The sequence below is a fragment of the Macaca fascicularis genome, chromosome 9 (genome assembly GCF_037993035.2).
Source record: "Macaca fascicularis isolate 582-1 chromosome 9, T2T-MFA8v1.1".
In the NCBI taxonomy this organism is placed as follows: domain Eukaryota; kingdom Metazoa; phylum Chordata; class Mammalia; order Primates; family Cercopithecidae; genus Macaca; species Macaca fascicularis.
The window spans coordinates 125,532,889-125,556,710 of NC_088383.1; the positions used below are offsets into that span (position 1 = coordinate 125,532,889).

The 23,822-nt window shown below is 40.0% G+C and overlaps 1 protein-coding gene and 1 pseudogene across 1 annotated transcript in view; both read left to right on the top strand.

The window, feature by feature from the left end:
* The first annotated feature begins 577 nt into the window (after positions 1 to 577).
* PNLIP (pancreatic triacylglycerol lipase) overlaps positions 578 to 23,822 on the top strand; it is a 50,984-nt gene continuing 27,739 nt past the window's right edge. The window contains exons 1-3 of the mRNA XM_074000858.1: positions 578 to 629; positions 3,587 to 3,666; positions 5,562 to 6,179. Of these exons, the coding sequence (XP_073856959.1) occupies positions 578 to 629; positions 3,587 to 3,666; positions 5,562 to 6,179 (750 nt within the window). The remainder of the gene's footprint in view (positions 630 to 3,586; positions 3,667 to 5,561; positions 6,180 to 23,822) is intronic.
* LOC123566961 (U6 spliceosomal RNA) lies at positions 21,121 to 21,215 on the top strand (annotated as a pseudogene).

Genomic DNA, 23,822 nt, shown 5'->3' on the forward strand with positions numbered 1-23,822 from the left:
TCCCTTTATTGCTGTGGTCCCAGTGTCTCCAAGGTATGCCTGTACTTATGTCTGTGTTGAAAGAGATGTTATATAAAAATCTTTGTGTCCAGGTTAAGTGGTTCATGCCTGTAATCCCAACACTGGGGCGGGAGGAGTTTGAGGCCAGGAGTTTGAGACCAACTTGGGCAACATAGCAAGACCCTATCTCTAAAAAAAAAAAAAAAAAAAAAAAAAGTCAGGCATGGTAGTGCGTGCCTGCTACTTGGGAGGCGGAGGTGGGAGGACTGCCTAGGCCCAAGAGTTTGAGGTTGCAGTGAGCTATGATCATGCCACTGCACTCCAGCCTGGGTGACAAAGTGAGACCCTGTCTCTAAAATTATAAATAAATAAATACTTGTAAAAGCTTTTGTAAAGTGCCAAAATATATGATTTCAAATTATTTAATGGATAAAACTGAATATACTGAGTATTTTCCTTTGATAACTATTTTCATAGTTTTAGAAACTCAAAAGAATTCCTCATATTGTTTTGCTCATAAGTAGCACTTGCATCCAGGGAACCCTCAAACTCAAGCCAGAGATGGAAAAGCTCAGACATGGATGAAAAGGAAAAACTTCTGGCCACAACGGGAACCTTAAGTTCTCAAGGTAAAGCCTAGGCCAATTAGTGAACTGAATGAATTAATGGCTATGGCCATCTATCTTGAATGGTAAAAATGAGTCTGAAAGTATGACTGATCTGAGAAGTGGCAGGAAAAAAACAGCTTACTTCCTTAGAAAAGAGCATTCCTGCCACCCATGCAGAAGTGAAATTGTTGAAGCACTGGTTTGGATGATTGTATGTGGGGTCCTGGGAGAAAAGCCAGAGGGGAGGAAATACCTGCTATGAACTTCATTTTAACTCATCATGGACCATTTGACAAAGTCACATTCTGGAAAACTGTTATCCTTGAAATTCATTTTGGGAGGTTTTCCAAAGACCCCTGTGTGGGAAAGATATTAACACCTGCTTACCTAATGATAACAAAAACAATTTGCAAGGAAAACTACTAATTAGTCTTATATTTTATGCCCGTATATTTTATCTAATCAACCAAAAGCTAAACATGCAACTTTAAAAAATTTATGACACCGCAATCTAATCTTGATATTTACTCACCAGAAATTATGATCCCATTGTCACCAAAAGATGTGTTCAAAAATGTTATAGTGGTTTATTTTAATAGCTCAAAATCAGAAACAACCCATATCTATCAGTAATAGGTGGCTAAATAAATTGTGGTATATTCATGCAATGAAATACTACATAGCATCGAGAAGAAGCATCTAATTAATATGCACAACAGCAGGAATGATTTTCATAGACATGATATCGAGTGAAAACTGTCAGACACAAAAGAGCACAAATCATATGATCTTTAGAATCAGTAAACTCAAGTATTGTGTTATATAATTTAATTTTAATTGATTTATTGTGTTGATATTATCCTTTTTTTAGTTGATATTGTTCTTGTTCTCCCATTTAGCAAATATATTCCATTATTAGTTGCTTTTTTCCTATGAAATAGGGATTTTAATAGCACCTGCCTCGTGGGGTTACTTTTTAAAATCAACTTTGTTATAAACTCTATTATTTAAAAAAAATGGCACCTATTTAAAGTATCCAATCTGATGAAGTTCAAAAACAGATAAAAGTAATAATCAAAGGTGATATAGGTTTCAGAATAGTGACTCCTGGGGGTGGTTACTGACTGGGAGGGGTCCTAAGGAGGTCTTCTCATTGTTAGAATCTTCTATATCTTTATCTCAGTGATAGTTACATGGGTGTATACATGCATAGAAATTAATCAAGGGATGCATTTAATATTTAGGTACTTTACTGTACTTAGCCCTTAATTTTAAAATATGTTAATTTAAAAATAATCTAGATGGTTTTAGACAATGAGATTTTATATTTAGAGATCTTTAGATAAGTAAACTCGAGTGCCACGTTATATAATTTAATTTTAATTAGTGTATTATGTTATTATTTTTAAGTTGATACTATTCTTATCCTCCCATTTAATAAATATATTCCATTATTATTTGCTTTTTTCTATGAAATAGGGATTTTAATAGCCCCTGCCTCATGGGGTTATTTTTTTAAATCAACTTTGTAATAAACTTTATTTAAAATAAATGGCACCCATTTAAAGTGTCCAATCTGATGAGTTCGCACAGTGTGTTAGCCTGTGAAACCATCACCATGATCAAGATTGACCCCCAGGAGTCTCCTCTTGCCCCTTTGCAGTCCACTTTTTCCCTCCACCTGGTTCCAGGCAACCTCAATTTTCTTTTGGTGCAAAAAGATCCGTTTCCATTGTCTTGGATTGTAGATAAATCGAATTGCGGTGCATATTCTTATATGTCTGGCTCCTTTCACCCAGCATCATGCTTTCAAGACTTGTCCATGTTGTTGCATTTCACAATAGGCCACGCCTTTGTATTGCAGAGTGTTATTCCATTGCATGGATGTGCCACATTTGTTCATCGGCTCACCTGTTGACAGCCTTTTTGGAGAAGCCAGGGACATCGTGGAAGAACAGAGGTGTGTGGCAGTAGGAACATAGTTCCACCTAACAGTGAAGAAAATGGCTGTCCTACCTTAGTATTACCCAAAAGTCAGGTGGTATGGGACTTTTCCCAGGACTAGAAAATCAGAGGTAAAATTACTTATTGTAGACGGTGGATAGATGGATAGGTAGAGATAGAGAATACTGTTATATTAGAGAATAGTGGAGAAAGCATTGAGCTGGGGCTTAGGGCGCCTGGCTCTGCCCCCACAGAGTAACTAGTGATCCTGTCCTGGGCAAACTATTTCCCCTCGAGCCTCAGTTTCTCCATCTATAAAACTGAGAATGTTTATGAGTATTTATAAGCCTCTTGCCCTTAAAATATAATATTTACACAGGTAAGAGTGTTTGTAAGTTACGTTATTATTCTTTTAAAAGTTTCCGTTCATCATTAACACTGTATATTTCTATTTTTTATTTTGTGGACATTGTCTTCTGGTCATAGTTCTCTGCCTTATAAAGCTCTAATCGAATATCTGCATGCTTTTCTGTAAGACAACTTTCCACTGATGTACCATAGTGGTATAGATTCAAAAGCCTTTTTGATTCAAAAGAATATTGATCTTTTCATCATTTAAAAAAAAAAATTTTTCACATCCTTTCAATGTATTTAGTTGAGGGGCCCTCTAGTGGAAGAAGGTGGACATAGCATGACAACAGTGGCTGCTTACACATTTAATAGCCAGTGATACATATTATTCATTTAAAAAAATCTATGCCTATATTGCAGTAAAATTCTCAGTACTCAAGTTCTCACTCAGGTTGAACTTCTAGTTAGGATTCTGTATTAAAATGTATCAGAGACTACATATATAGGAATATGACATTTAATTTTTTATCCCGATTATTGGTTGTTACTGTTAGATTACCTTTGTGGGTAAGAATGTACAAAATTGATGAAATGTTATCTTATCCTCAAAAATGTATTAAAGGAGAAAACACCTGGGTCCTGAATGATTTCCCACTTTTGTAGATGGTTCCTGCGTTTTTCAGGTGAAAAAGATGAACACATGTGTGGGCTGGAGCAAAGGCTGGTGGGAGGCAGTGTGGCATTTCTTACGAGTGTTTGCCAGGTAACTCTATCCAAGTTACATGGGAACCCACAGGCTCTGCTCTCTGGGGTTTTTCCTAAAGCAATGCTCTAGGTGTGCTCAATGATACGGTCACTCTCCCAGGAGCACTGACTTTACCCATTATTGAACAGAAAAATACTGTGAATGACAACTATTTTTAGCTTCAGTCAGAAGCCAATTTGACCTCATTTACTAGTCTTTTCTGTTTTTAAAATGTAAATATAGCTAAGGCAACTTAAGCAATTAATCTCATCTTTAAACTGATTTTCATGTGTTATCAGTGTCACTTCTGACAAATTGGTGTAATTCATCCAAAATATTAAATAGGTGTGTTTTCATTTACTCATGGAGTAAATGAAAAGCTAAACTTACTATAAGAAACAGATATGCTTGAATTTCATGGGGTTAAGTCATTATTCTCATTATTATTTTCTTGAAGAAATTCTTTCTAATAACAAGTTCCTGCAATGATTCTTATTAAATTAACTCCTTCTTCATAGCAGAGGGACAAGATAATAACCCATGACAACTACCTTAAGAGTTAGGTGTACTGTTATTTTCTCATATGACTGCGAAGAAAAATGGCTAATGAATAGTTGGAGTGTTTGTATCTTCCTTTAATTGGACCCAAATCCCATTATTTCTCCGTAGATGTTACTGTCAGGTTATCTTGGCAAATCAAGGAGCCAGAGGTTCCCATTACATACACTATTTTATTACTGGTTCATTCTGGCACATTCTGAAACCGTTTACTCTCCAAAAGTGGGCACTGGTCTTCTGAGGTTCACATCATTGGAGACCACTGTGCTCCCACTCTCCTGGGGAGGCTGGAAGGCAGATGGGGCCATCAGGCAACTCACAGCCTGTCCATCTAACAGCCCAGGGCAGAACAGGCAGCACATTTAACTTCAAATAGTTACATATTCGCCTGGGAGAGTGGTTCCCAGGTGTTTTCAGTACGGGAACACAGGATCCAGTTTTGAAGGTTTGATAGGGAGCATGATTGTGTTTTACTGATACCGATAGCGAGGTTGCCAGAACATGTTTCACACATAAATACTGAGACTCAAAAGTGCTTTGGGGACCTCATCTGCATCCACGCCCCAGTTCCATGATGTAATTTAAGTGGAATTAAACTTGTAGAGCTGGAAATTGTGTAGCTCTTCACAGCCAGATTCCACTGCAATCACTCATAGATGCAGAGCTACCAGCTGGACTCCAGGTAGTGTCAATCACTCAAGAAGGAAGGAAAGGAGGTCAGACCCCTCTGGTTCTTATTCCCTCAATAATGACATTAAAATGGCGTGGGCTACAGAATCCCTGGGCCATCTGTAGGCAACCGGGGGCACCTGTTATCTGCTACGCTGGCTAACAAGGTCAACTTTGTAGATGAAAATCACATGGATGCAATTCCCATAATCCCCCAGTGGATGAGGGGCACTTCGGGAACCAGTAACCCTCTTCCTGTTACTTCCTCTCTGTGCTAATGTGTCTCTTATCTCTCTGTGGCTTTCCTAAAATTCATCAGTTCTTCAGGAAATTTGGTTGTCTTCAGATCTCCCAGAAGAGATATTTGATATTTATAATTTCTAGCAGGTTATTTGCTGAAGAGGCGTTCTCCATCACAGCTGAGCTGCTTTTATGGAATCAGCATCTCCCACCTTTGGCATAATCTTAGTAATTGCCAGAGGAGAAAATCCTCAGAGTCAAGCAGCCTTAGATATTTGCAGCAGCTGCCCCTTCTTGGGCATTTAGCAGGGGCTGTGATAAGCCCTTACATGCATTATTTTATATATTCCCCACAATAACTGTGATGAAGTTACCATTATTGTTCTTACTCTACAGAGAAAAACTGAGGTTTAGAGAGATAGTGAGAGGTGACAACGTGCTAGCAGCCCTTGCTCGCTCTCGGTGCCTCCTCGGCCTCTGCGTCCACTCTGGCCACACTTGAGGAGCCCTTCAGCCCACCGCTGCACTGTGGGTTGGCCGAGGCCCGAGCCGGCTCCCTCTGCTTGCGGGGAGGTGCGGAGGAAGAGGCGAGGGCGGGAACGCGGGCTGCGCGCACCGCTCGCGGGACAGCGCGAGTTCCAGGTGGGTGCGGGCTCGGGAGGCCCCACACTTGGAGCGGTCAGCGGGCGCCGCCGGCCCGAGCACTCAGGTGCTTAGCACCCCGGCCAGCAGCTGCGGAGAGTGCGCTGGGTCCCCGGCACTGCCGGCCCGCCCTGCAGCACTGGAATTCTCACCAGGCCTCAGCTGCCTCCCAGCCGGGAAGGGCTGGGGACCTGCAGCCCGCCATGCCCCTCCCCGTGGGCTCCCGCGCAGCCCAGCCTCCCCGATGGGCGCCGACCCCTGCTCCGCAGCGCCCGGACTGCCCAAAGGCTGAAGAGTGTGGGCACACAGCACGGGACTGGCGGGCAACTCCGCCCGTGGCCCTGACACGAGATCCACTAGGCGAAGCCAGCTGGGCTCCTCAGTTGGGTGGCGACTTGGATAACTTTTATGTCTACCTAAAGGTTTGTAAATGCACCAATCAGCACTTTGTGTCTAGCTCAAGGTTTGTAAACTCACCAATCAGTGCTCTGTGTCTAGCTAATCTAGTGGGGACTTGGAGAACTTTTGTGTTTAGCTAAAGGATTGTAAATGCACCAATCAGCACCAATCAGCACTCTGTGTCTAGCTAAAGGTTTGTAAACGCACTAATCAGTGCCCAGTTCAAATGGACCAATCAGCTCTCTGTAAAATGGACCAATCAGTAGGATGTGGGTGGGGCCAGATAAGGAAATGAAAGCAGGCCACGGGAACCAGTAGTGGCAGCCTGTTCCGGTCCTCTTCTGTGCTGTGGAGGATTTTTTCTTTGGCTGTTTGCGATAAATCTTGCTGCTGCGCATTCTTTGGGTTGGCCCACCTTTATGAGCTGGGCACTCACCGTGAAGGTTTGCAGCTTCACTCCTGAAGCCAGTGAGACCATGAACCCACTGGGAGGGCTGAACAACTCCCCACGCGCTGCCTTTAAGAGCTGTAACACTCACTGAAAAGGTCTGCGGCTTTGCTTCTGAAGTGGGCAAGACTGACTGCAAACCCACCAGAAGGAAGTCAGCTCCAGACACGTCTGAACATCAGAAGGAAAAAACTCTGGACACACCATCTTTAAGAACTGTAACACTCACAGCGAGGGTCCGCGGCTTCATTCTTGAAGTCAGGGAGACCAAGAACCCACCAATTCCGGACACTATGGGAGATAATTTTGTGGATTTTTTCAGTAAAGGAAACGGCAATCTAGGCGATTTCACTTCAGAAAATGGCAGGGGAGGGTCAGGTGCAGTGGCTTACGCCTGTAATCCCAGCACTTTGGGAGGCTGAGGTGGGCAGATCACGAGGTCAGGAGATGGAGACCATGGTGAAACCCCGTCTCTACTAAAAATACAAAAAATTAGCAGGGCATGGTGGTGGGCACCTGTAGTCCCAGCTACTTAGCAGGCTGAGGCAGGAGAATGGTGTGAACCCAAGAGGTGGAGTTTGCAGTGAGCCGAGATCGCGCCGCTGCACTCCAGCCTGGGTGACAGAGCGAGACTCCCATCTCAACAACAACAACAAAAAATGGCAGGGGAGTCTCATCCCATACGTAGACCCAATTATAAAGCTGGATTTTTGTGCACATTCCCACCCACAGAGGGAACGCCCCTAGGCATTCACATCTGTGCTATTAACATGATGAGTGTGTCTGTCAGGAAGATCCAGCTTCCTAATCTCAGGTAAGGACACCAAAGACCATAGCAATGCCAACCACCAGAAATCAGAGCCTACTGCATCATCTATGGGTTTGGAGATGCCAAGGAGGGCTCAACACACAAGACACTGGTTGGAGCAATGCTTTACTCATAAGAAGAAGAGACCAGCATGAACAGTACCTTGTAGCGTGCACCCACCTCTCATGGCCAGAGTCCTTCCCAGTAGCCAGCGCAGGGTGATGGACTGAACACAGACCTCTTGGGCTGCTGGAGAACACTCACATTCCCTTGGGAGGTGTGGTGGTGGAAGATATATTGGTGAGGCTGGCCATGTAGCACACACTTGAGCAATACAAGGAAGCTCGCTCAGTACCCAGAACGGGCGAGTTTTCTCCTGATTAGGAAAAAGCATCATAGAACAAGCAACAGCTCATCACCCAGCGTCCATATAGAGGGATGTTCCACACCCAGGGCTCTGATCGAGCAATCCCAGAGAGGGGCAGGCAGTTCCCATGATGGTTGCTTTACCCAGCAGTGTAAATATTTCTTTAGAATTGGATCTGCCCAGCTTGAAGAAGCCTAAAGATGCTGCTGATGCTATATCTGTAGATGCAAACTATGTAGAAGGTGGTAGCATGACCCCCAAATAGAGGAGCTTCTGGACCACAGTTTCCAAGGTGATCAGCTATTATTGCTCAGATGGCAATTTTATTAACTTCCTTTTCTCCTTTTTTTTTTTTTTTTTTTTGAGATGGAGTCTCTGTGTCGCCCAGGCTGGCTGGATCACAGTGGCACTACCTAGGTTCACTGCAACCTCTGCTTCTCAGGTTCAAGCAATTCTCCCTGCCTCAGCTTCCTCAGTAGCTGGGATTACAGGCGCCTGCCACCACGCCCAGCTAATTTTTGTATTTTTTAGTAGAGACGAGGTTTTGCCATGTTGGCCATGCTGGTGTTGAACTCCTGACCTCAGGTGATCTGCCCACCTCAGCCTCCCAAGCTGCTGAGATTACAGGCGTGAGCCACCGCGCCCGGCCCCTTTTCAAGTGTATTAGGTTTGGGGATAAGTCAAATTGGGGACCATCCAGATCAGCATCTCTCAAACTTCAATGTGCTCACAAAGCCCTGTGGAGATCCTGTTAAAATACAGATTCCCATTCAGCAGGAACAAGTGGCTTTTGCACTTGTAACTAGCTAGCTCTCAGCTACTGCCAAGGTTGCTGGTCTGCAGACCTCGCTTTGAATAGCAAGAATCTACATTTCTTCCAAGTAAAGGAATATATCATATACAAAAAGAATTCTCTCTTCTATTCTGTAAACAGAGAATGAGTTTGGGACCATAAAACCATTTTGTGTGTAGAAAGATTTTTTCCAGGAAAATGTTGTTTTGCCAAACTTGCTAAATATTATTAGTTCTTATTTTATTTAATGTATAAGGACTTCAAACATTGTTCCAAAGATTGCCAGTGTTCTGCGAGTATTCTGCCAGGGTGAATGAAGAAAACTGTTGGAGAAAGAATGTTTGTTATAAACATTTCATTGAGCTAATCTAGAGTATCCATTAATGAGTAAAACTCATCTAAATGAATCAATCTTTTTCTCTAAATTTGTTTTGCACTTTTATCTATGACCTAATTGAAACAGCTCTTGGGAACTACAAAATGAGTCCTAAGGCCGTAATGTCTCAGTGTGATTCTAATCCAGTTACAATAATGCATATCTCGTTATTTCCTGAGCAGGATACTAACTAGAAAAAAAAAGATCATTAATGTGTAATCACATCTGATTTTATAAGAGAATTTATAGTGTGTCAACAGCTAAATGGTTTTTCCAGTAATATTCTCAACACAGATATCTTTGCAGGATAGCCTTGCCCTTCCTGTAAAGTTTCATAAGGGAAAGTGTCTTGACATGGCAGTGACTAGGAATAATGTCACCCATAAAGAAATAGGATATTATTTTCAGTAATTTTTATGACTCATACAATTTTCTGCACGTTATGCATTTAAGAACTATCTTACATACTGCTTATACAGGAAAGGATATTTTAGAGAAAATTTAATTTAACTTTAAATTTAACCTCAGTTATTCAAGTTACTGGCTCATCTGAAATATTTAGTTTTCAACTACATGTTTGATACTCTAGACAAAGTTATAGTCACAAAATAAACAAAAATAATGTAATTAGTTTCATTTTCATGTGTTGTAATTTTCAATATGCAATGTTAATTATCAGTTATTTCTTATCAATTTTTAAAAATATGTATTTATTAAACTCAGACTCGGCGATACACATCATTTCACAAGGAAAATATCAAGTTATACGTTAAGTGTGTGGTATTAATCAGAGGTGAGGTCTATTCACTTAGAAGAGGGGAGGATTGAGCTTAACTCAAAGAAATAAAATAGATTAAGTTAGTAAATTCTGCAAGATCTTATAGGAATACAAAACAGGAAAAATTAATCATGATCACAATACTGATAATAATATTTATTATGTACCTGCAATGTGCCATGCCTTATTCTGTATGCTTTTCCTGTCTCATTTATTCTTTACAGGAACCCAGTGAGCTAGCTTTTATAACATTCGTCTTTTATAGATGAAGAAACCGAGATACAAGGAGCTTAAGCAACAAGTCTAAGAACACATTAGCATGTAGAGGAGCTGGGATTTATACCAAGGATATCTGATTTCTAATCCCACATACATCACCACGAAACTGTGGAAGATTTTGCATTCTTTAGGCCAGGGGTCTGCACCTTAAGCCTGCCACCTTAAGCCTGCAAGCTAAGAATGTTTTTTACGTTTTTTAAACATTGAAAAAACAAAAAATCTTTGTGAAACTCAAAAATTATCTGAAATTAGAATTTCAGTGCCCATAAATAAGTTTTATTGACACACAGTACACTTTTTTGTTTATATATTGTCCATGGCTATTTTCATGTCACAGCAGCCAGGTAGGGGAGTAGCTACAGAGACTCTCTGGCCCATTAGAGAAAAAAATTTACCAGTCTCTGCCATAGACCACAGAGGTGAAGGGAACTAAGAACATAGTTGGAATCTGAGCAAATGCAACAGAGGGTCCATCCAAAATGACCTCTGTGTTGTGCAAAGTTACCTGGCAATGGGACCTCATATTATAAAAATGATAGTATAATGAGAAAAACTACATACAATCGAGTAAGTAGCAATTAGAGGCAAAAAAAAAAAAAAAAAAAAGTGGCTGCCTAGGCTGCTTTTTCCTGGGGTGTAGGTGTGGGAAGGAATTTGGGAGGCATCTGGGCCAAATAAGATCAAGAGGGGCAGAATTATGTCCCAAGCTTTTGGATACAGAACACACCTGCCACTTCTTCTATTCAAATCTATTGATTTGGCAAAAATCAGAGCCAGTCAATCAAGGAAAGACAAAGTCTAATTTTTTCTACCTGTTGTCTTCGCTGTCTGAAGGGATTTTGGACTGGACACCTGCAGAGTATTTCCAGGTTAGGGCTGGGTTAGGGGTGGGATGGGGTGTACATGGGCTTGAGTGCAGACTGCCTGATCATGGGGGAAGGAAGGCAGGGAATTTTCCTGTGTCTCAAATTAGGCACTAAACTCATGTGCCCCTTTTATAAAAGTGGCAGTATTTGCTGGAAAGCTATTCATTCTATATGTGTTTTGCCAAGAAAATGGTCTTTCAAGAGATGATGTTTTTAAAATGTTATTAAGATCACTTTTTACCTCCCAAATAGTGATGACTTGAGACCATTCCAGTTCCTGAAAAGGTAAGATCCCAAAGATTTATTTATTTTCATTAGGACAAGAACTTCCCACACCAGGCATGGTTGCCCAGATGGGACTGTGACTGAGGCCTGTGAAGTGAGTCAGGTGAGCTATCAAACGCTGGAGATACCGGTCATTTTGTTCCTAAGTTCCTTTATACTTTCTCAAATAATGAAGTTCTGTGCCATGATGAACGATGTGCTCTATAGTATCATGTTTATGGATAAAAATATGTCTGTCGAAAGCTAGTATCATTGGCTTGGATAGCACAGTAGGATTTGGGTTCTTAAACGACTAGTGAGAGTGGCAGGAAGCAGCCAAATGCCTGGGCAGATGGGGTGGGTCCCCATTGAAATCCCACCTCCAAGCTGAAGACGGTTTAAAGCCTGAAAGCCAAGATACAAGCTAAATCCTCGGACTGGATTGAGAACTTGTCTTCCTGTTTGGTGCGTCCCCAACCCTTCACCTATTTTACATATACCTACCCTTTTCTAATTGGTTTTCTACACTGTCACGCCCACCTTTGAGTGGTGTCTTCACTTCAACCTTTTTTGCATACTCATAAACCTATCAGCATTCACTCCCAAGTCTGAGTCCATAAAAGGCCCCAGACTCAGCCACACGGGGGACTTCCCTGCCGTTGGGTAGGGCAACCCCTCAAACTGCATCCTTTCTTGGCTGAGAGCTTTCCTTTTGCTTAATAAATTCTACTCCACTCACTCTCTGGTGTCTGCAAGCCTAATTCCTCCTGGTTGCAAGACAAAAGCTTGAACCTAGCTGAGCTAAGGAGCAGAAAGACCACAACACTAGATGATACAAAAATGTATCTTTACATTCAAGTGTGGTTTGGTGAGGTTCTAGGCTTTTCTTTTTGGAACAGATTTTGAAATACACAGCAGTTTCACTGAACACATTGAGATGTCTGTGTGGGCAAGGTGAAGCGTCCACTGGGGAAAATGCAGTGCAGCATTGCCCTGTGGGATCCCCGAGCAGCAACTCTGCAGCTCCATGGGCATCCTGCCCAGAGGAAAAAACATTTCAGTCAACACCCCAAACCCAATTCGTTGTATCAGTGTTCCCCAAGCATGTGTGCTGTGAGTCACACCAGGGGAGGTTCTGAAAAATACATAGTCCTCAGTATCACCCCCAGAGAGTCTGATTTAATAGATAAGAGTGCATCCCAGGAATCCAGACTTTACAGAAGTTCCCCAGATTTGGAGCTTTTGATTTACGTGCCTCTTGTTTTTGCAAAGCCTTATTGGATACACTATATAAAGCTATGTGTGAGCAAGACAAACCCTACCTTTTCAGAGAAATCAGTCATAATGGACTCAAAAACTCATAATAGCTAATAAAACCCTAATAGCCTCAAAAAGAAACTTCCCAACACCTACTCAGAGAGGCCTGATTCCCCCTTCAGTACTTAAAGGCAGCGGTCAGCAGCATAACAGTCCCCTCTGCCCAGATGTCTGCATCCTAATCGCAGAATCTGTGAATATGTCATGCTATGCGGAAAAAGGGAATCAAGACTGCAGGTGGCTTTTTTTAGAGCACTGCATTTCTCTGCAGAGAACAGCACAATACCCCATGTGAATGCCTAGTAAACGTTTACTTAGAGAACCTCATGAAATTTTCTAAACATTCATGATAATGATGAAAAATGAATAATAATCAATAAATAAATAGGGTTATGTGCAAATTTTCTCATTAAGATAAGACAAAGGAGTGTAAATTATTTTTTAAAAATATCAGTTAAAAATCCTTTTGTTAAGAAAGATATCTACTTTTATCATAATGGAGTCATTTGCAATTTGGTTTAATTGTTTCAAATGAATGGTTTACTCAAATAATTTACCTATTTCTGAACTTGGTACTTTTTTTGGAAAATACTGTTTTTAGAGGCCTAACTCAAATTTTTTTCCTTCCTGAAGAAATGAGCTTTATGTCAGTTTGAAAGGATGCTGATAATGTTCAGAATACATGATGTAAAATGGTGATAGAGATGATGGTAGGCAGTTGATAGATTCACTAATTCAGTAAGTGCTTAGAGAGTGTTGACAATGTGCCAAACCCTAATTTAGATATTGGAGAGCTAAAAGCTGAAAATATAGACATGATCCCTACACTTAGGAAGTTTTCTGCCTCTTTGGTTTTTCTTAAAAGTGTGGTCCATCAAACAGAAGACAGATGGTGAATCAGCTGGCTAGCACTGCATAACAAGCCACCCCAAACACTCAGTGACTTGAAAAATAATCATTTGTTATCGTTCTATGGGTCAACTAGATGGTTTGGCAGATCTGGGCCAGGGTTGGCTGATTTTGCTTGGTCTCACTCATATGTTTGTGGTCAGCTGGCTGGTTGGCAGAGGGCTGGATGGTTTAGGGCAGCCTTGTGTGTATCGGCTTTCCTCCACATGATCTCTCATCCTTCAGCATGCTAGCCTGTGCTATTGAACTTGGACTCCCAGAGGTCCAAGAAAATGAATATAAATAAGAATGACCTCTTGAGGCCTAGGCTCACAAGCAAAGTGTCATTTTCCCCACATTCTACTGGACAAGGAAGTCACCCAGCAAGTTCAAATTCAAGGGTAAATTCTACTTATTGATTCAGGTAGCTAAAAAGCCATATTGCAAAAGACATGGATAGAGAGCGAGGTAGGCAATTAGAGCATTTTTGGAATCAATCTAGGTGGCTTGTTAGTTTTAGTAGAGAATGTGATGAAACCATTTTGTTGACCTACATTTGACAGATCTGAGTTGTGAAATTTTTTATGATTTTCACAGAAATCCCTTTCATTTCTTAACAATTGTGGCCATACGTGGTGCAGAGGCCCTTGACAGTTTGCCTCAGCACCATTTCCTCACCTGAGAACAGTTCTCATGGGCCAATGTATTTTCACAACCCTTGTGTACTGGCTCATTCGCATTTGTCAAATTTCTATTTTATATTATACTTATTCTGAGTTATATTCTTATTTGGGGGTATTTAAAAAAAGATAGGCCAGGCGCAGTGGTTCATGCCTGTAATCCCAGCACTTTGGGAGGCTGAGGTAGACGGATCACGAGGTCAGGAGATCGAGACCATCCTGGCTAACACGGTGAAACCCCGTCTCTACTAAAAATGCAAAAAATTAGCCAGGCGTGGTGGCAGGCACTTGTAGTCCCAGTTACTCGGGAGTGTGATGCAGGAGAATGGTGTGAACCTGGGAGGCGAAGCTTGCAGCGAGCCGTGATCACACCCTGCACTCCAACCTGGGCGACAGAGTAAGACTCCATCTCAAAAAAAAAAAAAAAAAAAAAAAAGGATCAGTGACTTCAAGTGGTTCATTAAAATGAAAAAACAGTGATGAAAACAGTAGCAAAAATACCATAGCTCATAAACCTAAATAGTAAACAATAAGTTCATAGCCTAAATAGTGGACAAGACTCAAAGGAGAATCCCCCATATGAATCTCTATGTCTTGAAACAAGCAGAAAATGGGATGGTGCTAACAGGGTACACAGCAATTATAAGCTAAACTTGGCTGACACTAGATCCACATTCATTTGTCCTGTCCCCTACTGCCAGTCTGCCTTGCTTTTCTCATGAATATTTGTCCTAAGTGGAGTTGATGATGTTTCTCTTTTCATAATATTTTGAATAATACTAGAGACTGTTCAGATAAATAAATTTAGTCACTTTTTTTTTCCAGAACAAGCACAAATAATGCTTTGCAAAAATAAATGAATTTTTTTTCTAGTTTACCCACTGATTACAAGGGATAATTTAAAGGATACAAATGAAACAGCTAAACGAAGAGACACACAGGACAAGGTTTGGAAGGGTCCCAAGCTCAGTAAGAATGATTAATTTTGTGGCTAACGGTGAAATTCAACCCAAGAGTACACAGGCATTATTCAAACTTAACATTTCTTGTAGTGGAAACTGTTGCAAATCATACTGTCACACGGAAGCTATAAAACCAGCCAAAATGATAATGATACGATATTGGGAGAAAAAATGAAGAATGAATTATCAGCCAAATTCCCTTATCAGATGACCCTTAGATGTTACATAATATCATTGGCATATTGTTTAAAATTACTGTCCAGAATGTGCTGAAGGGATGTCTCACATTACAGCTGGATGGCCCCATTCATGTGCAGACTTGGAATTGGTTCCTGGCACACATGGCACAAGGAAGAGTGCTTTACACTCTTTTTGTCTACTTGATTTTGTCAACTTGATCATTGAATTTTCACAATTAAACATTGTTTTGGGAGCCATAACATAGACTGAAAAGAAGGTCCTGGGATCTACAGGGATAGAACCCCAACTGTGTTTGCATCAGAGAAGAATGTGGCTGTTAAGATATAAAAGGTGGCAAAGAACTCTAAATCTCAGAGACCTGCTAATGATCAACTAAATGCTTCATGTTCCTGATTGAATGTTGAAAGACATAGTGAAAATGGTAAATTCAATAGAAATCTCTCTTAATCAGCCTCTGCCTACTCAAATCACTGTTTTCATTCATGTTCTCCATTCTTATGATCAACTCCTTTCTTACCTTTGACTCTTTTGATTGTCTCACCTCCTTGAAACATTTTCTTCTTTCTGTCTCCAGGACACCACTTTCTCTTGGTTCTCCTCTGTCCTCACTGGATGCTCTTTTTCAAATCCTTCATTTCTCTGTGCTTGTAACATTGTAGAGCCTCAGGGCTTAGTATTTAGTACTTAGAAACATCTTCTAAGAGATCTCGTCTAGACTAATGGCTTTATGTAAAACCCAAGTTGATATTTCTTACGTGGACCTTTCTTCTGAACTACAGAAAAACTGCTACCTCTCCATCTCCACTTAGACTCTAAGAAGACATTAATTTTAACCATGCCCAAAACTGAACTCTGAATCTCCACCCCAGACCTACTCCACTGACATGCAGCCTTCCCCATCTTAGTTAATGCAATTCCAGCTTTCCCATTGCTCAAGCCAAAATTTGGGGGTCATCCTTAACTCATCTCCATTTCCCCAACTCTCCCATCCAAATCCTATCAGTCTTTTTCTTTCTTTCTTTTCTTTTCTTTTCTTTTCTTTCTTTCTTTCTTTCTTTTTTTTTTTTTTTTTTTTTTTTTTTTTTTGATGGAGTCTCACTCTGTCACCCGGGCTGGAGTGCAGTGGCACGATCTCAGCTCACTGCAACCTCCACCTCCCAGGTTCAAGCAATTCTCCTGCCTCAGCCTCCCGAGTAGCTGGGATTACAGGCACCCTGTAAATAATCCCCTAATTCACCCTCAACCATAGACAGACACTGATCTGTTCTTTGTAGTTAACATTAGTTTTGCCTGTTTTAGAACTTCATGGAAGCCTAATAATATAGTTATATGCTCTTTTCTGTTGGGTTTCTTTCATTTGGTTTAATATCTCTGAGATTTGTCCATGATGCTACATGTACTCATACTTCATTTCTTTATATAACTGAGTAGTATTCCGCTGTATGAATATTGCATGATTTTTTTCAAATTTTATTTTAGATTCAGGGGTACATGTGCAGGTTTATTTCCTGGTTATATTGCATGATGTTGGGGTTTGGGTATGAGTGATCCCGTCAGCCAGGTACTAAGCGTAGTACCCAACAGTCAGTTTTCCAACCCTTGCCCCCACTCTCTCATGCCCCTGTCTAATAGTCCCCAGTGTCTATTTTTGCCATCTTTATGTCCACGAGTCCCTGACGTTTAGCTCCCACTTATTTGAGAACATGTGGTATTCGGTTTTCTGTTCCTGTGTTAATTCACTTAGGATAATGGCCTCCAGCTGCATCCATATTGCTGAAAAGGACATGTTTTCATTCCTTTTTATGGTTGTTATTTTTTACTTCTTGTTTACTTTTAAACTTTTATTTTAGGTTCAGGGGTACATGTGCAGGTTTGTTATTAATATGTAGGTAAACTGCATTGCCAGGGTTTGGTGTGCAGATTATTTCATCACCCAGGTAGTAAGCATAGTAACAGATACTTAGTTTTTCGATCCTCACCCTCCTTCTACCCTCCACCCTCAAATAGACACCCTACCAGTGTCTGTTGTTCCCTCCTTTGTGTCCATATGTACTCAAAATTTGGCTCCCACTTATGAGTAGTAGTTGGTTTTCTGTTTCTTTGTTAGTTTGCTTAGGATAATGGCCTCCAGCTGCATCCATGTTGCTGCAAAGGACATGATCTCATTCTTTTTTATGGCTGCATAGTATTCTATTGTGTATATGTACCACTTTTTTTAATCCAGTCTACCATTGATGGGCATTTAGGTTGATCCCATGTCTTTGCTATAGTGAAAAGTGCTGCAATGAATGTACATATGCATGTGTCTCTATGGTAGAATGATTTATATTCCTTTTGGTATATACCCAGTAATGGGATTGTTGGGTCGAATGGTACTTCTGTTTTAAGTTCTTTGAGAAATTGCCAAATTGCTTTCCACAATGACTGGACTAATTTACATTTCCACCAACAGTGTGTAAGCATTTCCTTTTCTCCACAATCTCGCCAATATCTGTCTGTTATTTTTGACTTTTTGATAATAGCCATTATGGCTGGTGTGAGATGGTATCTCATTATGGTTTTGATTTGCATTTCTCTAATGATGAGTGATGTTGAGCATTTTTTCCTATGCTTGTTGGCCACATGTATGTCTTCTTTTGAAAAATGTCAGTTCATATTCTTTGCCCACTTATTATAGAGTTATTTGTTTTTGGCTTGTAAATTTGTTTAAGTTCCTTATAGATTCTGGATATTAGACCTTTGAGGGATGCATAGTTTGCAAATATTTTCTCCCATTCTGTAGGGTGTCTGTTTATTCTGTTGATAGTTTCTTTTGCTGTGCAGAAGCTCTTTAGCTTAATTAGGTCCCATTTATAAATTTTTGTTTCCATTGCAATTACCTTTGGCATCTTCATCGTGAAGTCTTTGCCATGTCCTGTGTCCAGAATGACATGTCTTTGGTTGTCTTCCAGGGTTTTTATAGTTTGCATTTAAGTCTTTAATCCATCTTGAGTTAATTTTTGTATATGGTATAAGGAAGGGGTCAAGTTTCAATCTTCTGCATATGACTAGCCAGTTATCCCAGTACCATTTATTGAATAGGGAGTCCTTTCCCCACTGCTTGTTTTTGTCAACTTTATCTAAGATCAGATGGTTGTAGGCGTGAAGCATTATTTCTGGGCTCTCTATTCCATTCCATTGGTCTATGTGTCTGTTTTTGTACCAGTACCATGCTGTTTTGGTTACTGTAGCCTTGTAGTATAGTTTGAAGTCAAGTAATGTAATGCTTCCAGCTTTGTTCTTTTTGCTTAGGACTTACTTGGTTATTCAGGTTCTTTTTTGATTCCATATGAATTTTCTTCTTTTTTTTTTTTTTGAGACAGAGTCTTGCTCTGTCGCCCAAGCTGGAGTGCAGTGGCGCACAGTCTTTGCTCACCGCAAGCTCTGCCTCCCAGGTTCACGCCATTCTCCTGCCTCAGCCTTCCAAGTAGTTGGGACTACAGGCACCTGCCACCATGCCCAGCTAATTTTTTGCATTTTTAGTAGAGACGGGGTTTCACCGTGTTAGCCAGGATGGTCTCGATCTCCTGACCTCATGATCCACCTGCCTCAGCCTCTGAAAGTGCTGGGATTACAGGTGTGAGCCACCACGCCCAGCCTCCATATGAATTTTCTAATTATGTGAATAATATTGATAGGAATAGCATTGAATCTGTAAATTGCTTTGAGCAATATGGCCACTTTAACAATATTGATTCTTCCTAATTCTCGTTGGAGAGGTCTTTCACGTCTTTGGTTAGCTATATTCCTAGGTATTTTATTCTTTTTGTGGCTATTGTGAATGAGAATGCATTCTTGATTTGGCTGTCAGCTTGAATGTGGTTGGTGTTAGGACTGCTACTGATTTTTGTACATTGATTTTGTATCCTGAAACTTTTCCGAAGTTGTTTATCAGATCAAGGAGCTTTTGGGCAGAGACCATGGTGTTTGCCAGGTATTGAATAATATCCTCTGCAAACAAACATAGTTTGACTTCCTCTCCTTATTTCAATACCTTTTATTTCTTTCTCTTGCCTAATTGCTCTGGCTAGGACTTCCAGAACTATGTTGAATAGGAGTGGTGAGAATGAGCATCCTTGTCTTGTTCCACTTTTCAAGGGAAATGTTCCAGCTTTTGTCCATTCAGTATGATGTTGACCATGGGTTTGTCATAGATAGCTCTTATTATTTTGAGATATATTTCTTCAATACTTATTTTGTTGAGGGTTTTTAACATGAATGGATGGTTAATTTTATCAAAACATTTTCTGCATCTATCAGGATGATTATGTAGTTTTCACATGGACACAAACAACTATGACACTACTCTTATGACTTAGGGCCATTGTTAAGTAATATAAAGCTTACCTGAACAAAACCACTGGATACCTCAACAGTTGATCTGATAACCCAGACAACTGACTACCAAGTGACTAACACATGGGTAGCATGTCCAGCCTGGAAATGCTGAACAAAGGGATGATTCATGTCCCAGGCAGGAGGGAGTAGGACAGTGCAAAATTTGATAATGCTATGCAGAAAAGCATGCAATCTAAAGCATATGAAGTGTTTATTTCTAGAATTTTCCAATTAATATATTCAAACTGTGGTTAACCACAGGTAACTGAAACTGCAGAAAGAGAAACTATTAATAAAAAGAGACTACTATATTTAATGTTGTCATAGTTTAATTAATGAACATTTGGGTTATTTTCATCTTGGGCTATTATGAATAAAGCTGCTATGACTGTTCATGGAAAAGTCTTTTTGTGGATATATGCTTATACCCAGTTGTGGAATTGCTGGTTTTTATGTAAGTGATGTTTACCTTTATAGGAAACTGTCAAACTTTTCCAAATTGATTGTCAATTTGATACCCCCACTAGCACTTTATGCACTTTATGAAATTTCCAATTGTTCTACACTTTTGGAATTGTCAGATATTTGCCATTTTACTGGGCTGTAATGATATTTCCTTGTGATTCTATTGTGCATTTCTCCAATGACTAAAGATGCTGAGCATCTTTTTGCATGCTTGCTAGCCACCTATGCATCTTTTGTGAAGTTATTGATTAAATATTTTTCATTTTTCTTTCTTTCTTTTTTATTTTTATTTGTTTATTTTATTTATTTTTATTTTTATTTCTATTTTTTTTTTAGACAGTCTCCCTGTGTCACCCAGGCTGGAGTGCAGTGGCACTATCTCAGCTCACTGCAACCTCTACCTCCTGGGTTCATGCCATTCTCCTGCCTCAGTCTTCTGAGTAACTTGGACTACAGGCGCCCACCACCACGCCTGGCTAATTTTTTGTATTTTTAGTAGAGATGGGGTTTCACCATATTAGCCAGAATGATCTCAATCTCCTGACCTCGTGATCCGCCTGCCTTGGCCTCCCAAAGTGCTGGGATTACAGGCATGAGCCACCGTGCCCGGCCCTTTATTTTTATTTTTATTATTTTTGAGATGGAGTCTAGCTCTGTCACCAGGCTGAAGTGCAGTGGTGTGATCTTGGCTCACTGCAACCTTCACCTCCCGGGTTCAAGCGATTCTCCTGTCTCCACCTCATGAGTAGCTGGGATCACAGGCACGTGCTGCCATGGCCAGCTAATTTTTGTATTTTTATTAGAGATGCGGTTTCACCATGTTGGCCAGGATGGTCTCAATCTCCTGATTGTGCGGGTGATCTGTCCGCCTCGGCCTCCCAAAGTGCAGGGATTACAGGAGTGAGCCACCGCACCCAGCCTGATTAAATATTTTTCTATCTTTGTAAGTTGTTTGTTTTACTCTCAAGTTTGTAAGAATTCTTTTTATATTCTGGATACAAGTTGTTTGTTAGAAGTGTATTGTAGACACTTTTTCCAAGTCTGTGTCTTGCCTTTTCATTTTCTTAACAATATCTTTTGAAGAATAGGGTTTTAGTGCTCACTTCAACAGCACACATACTAAAATTGGAATTACACAGAGAAGATTAGCATGACCCTGCACAAGGATGAAGAGTAGGTTTTAAATTTTTGTAAAGTCCAGTTTATCTGTTTTTTATGGAGTGTTTTTTATGTGTTGTCTAAGAAATCTTTGCTTATTGTAAGGTAGCAAATATTTTTCTCCTCTATTTTCTACTAGAGGGTTTTAGTTTTGGCTTTTACATTTAGGTCTGTGACTTTCAGCACACTAAACACAGTAGTCTCTTCTTATCCATGTTTCTCTTTTTGCAGCTTCAGTTGCATGTGGTCAACCACAGTCCAAAAATGTTAATTAGAAAATTCCAGAAACAAACAATTCATGAGTTTTAAATTGCATGCTGTTCTGTGTAGCATGATCACATTTCACAGTGCCCTACTCCCTCCTGCCTGGGACATGAATCATTCCTTTGTCCAGCATTTCCAGGCTGGACATGCTACCTAGGCATTAGTCACTTGGTAGTCAGTTGTCCTGGTTATCCAGTCAGCTGCTGTGGTATCCAGTGCTGTTTTTCAGTTAAGCCCCATTTTACTTAATAATGGCCCTCAATCACAAGAATAGTGATACCTATGTCAGTCACCTCACTATATCACCACACGTAGGCATTGTATCATCTCATATCATCACAAGAAGGGTGAGTAGAATATAATAAGTTATTAAGACAGAGAGAGAGGGAGGGAAAGAAAGTGAGAGAGACCACGTGTACATCAATTTTATGAACATACACTGTTCTATTTTATTATTAGTTGTTGTTACTCTTACTGTGCCTAATTTATAAATTAAACTTTACTATAGGTATGTATGTATAGAAAAAATATAGTATATATAGGTTCGGTATTATTGACTGTTCTAGGAATCCACTGGGGGTCTTAGAATATACTCCCCATGAATAAAGGGGAACTACTGTAAGCCATTCCATTGCCTTTTGGCTTACTGTTTCCATTGAAAAGTCTGCAGTCATTCTTTCTTTATTTTCCCTGTATCTTTTTACCCTGTCTGCCTTTAAGTTTTTTTTTTTTCTCTCTATTATTGGGTTTCACAATGTTACCATTTTTTGCCTTTGTTTGGTTTTCATTGGATTTATCCTACTTGATATCGTTCAACTTCTTGGATACATAGATTCATTTTTACAAACAATATTGGACATTTTCAGCCATGATTTCTCCTATTTTATTTAACATTTGGCCTAGGACTGCAATTAGGTGTGTGTGAAACTGCTTATTATTACCCCAAAGATCACCAAGACTCTGCAAATTTTCAGCCCTTTTTCCCCTCTCTGAACTTCAGAGTGAATGGCTTTTCTATTGCCATGTCTCAGTTTTCTGATCTTCTCTTCTGTATTTCTTAATATGCTAATCTTATCTAATAGTTTCTATTTGTCTTCTCATTATGTCTATGTTTTCATTTAGCTCTTAAGCTTATTTATAATAGTTGTTTTAAAGTACTCATCTGCTAATATAATCCCTATCAATTCTAGATCTCCTTCTATTGACTAGTAAGTCATATTTTTCTGCTTCTTTGCATGCCTAATAATTTGATATTGGATGCTGAATACGAATAATTTTACATTTTTGATGCTTGAAGGTTTGTTTTTATGCTTTTTTATGGCACATTGAGATTAATCTTTACTCTAGGGATATTTTAGTCCTCTGAAAGCATGGCCTTTTGGGGTGTCTACTAAATGCTCTGATTATTCAATAAAATATCTTACTCTGTTGGATTGAATGTCTCCCATCATGTGTGTGCTCCAGGAGTTGTTTGGATTACAAATTCCATCAGCAAATTATTCTTTCTCATATGGTTGTTATCTGACCAGTCTCATGGAATCTTCCTATTCAAAGACTCAGGTGGACTCCTGTGCCAATTTCTGGAACTTTTCATATTTGTAGCTTCTTCTCTTCAGTACTCTGCTCTGCCCATTCCAAATACTTTGGCCTCACTAAACTCTGATTTTCATCTCCTCAGCCTGATGAGTCTTTCCCTTCTCGGATTCTCCCTCTCTCTGCTAGGGTTCTGGAAATGTCTCCAGACATATAGCTGAAGTAATTAGTGATCTCACCTCATTTGTTTTCCTTTTTCACTTATTATAATCTTGCATTGCTCATTGTCCAATCTTGGAGAACTATTGCTTCATATATATTTTCCAGACTTTTAATTATTTATGGTAAAAGAGCAAGTCTGAAACCACTTGCCCCATCATGGCTAGAGGTGTAAATCCCTCAGCTTGTAATTTTTGAAAGAGACTTTGCTTCCTGCCTTACAAGGGTAGTTGTGAAATGCACATGTGTAACAATCTCTGGCTTAGCCTGCCCCTTTGTGAGGCTGCTTGTATAATTCATAATTGTTTGGTGCCTCAAACACCTTAGGTATGGAACAAATATATATATGTGGTACCAATTATTGTTAGTCTTTTTTTTCTTTCTTTTTTACTTTTCTCTTTTGTGCTTTCTCTCTCTTTTTCCACTTTCATCACATCTCTCAATATTCATGCTGTGATCTTTGGGTCTGTTGAATTTTGCACCTCTTCCTATTTACTCTCTCTTCTTGTTCATTGGCACCTGGAAAATCTTGTTATTCCGTTCTTTAGTACTTTCAGTTGTCTCCCATTCCAAACCCATTGAGAGTCCATATTTTGAAAGAAGCTCAGAAGGAGTGGAAGATG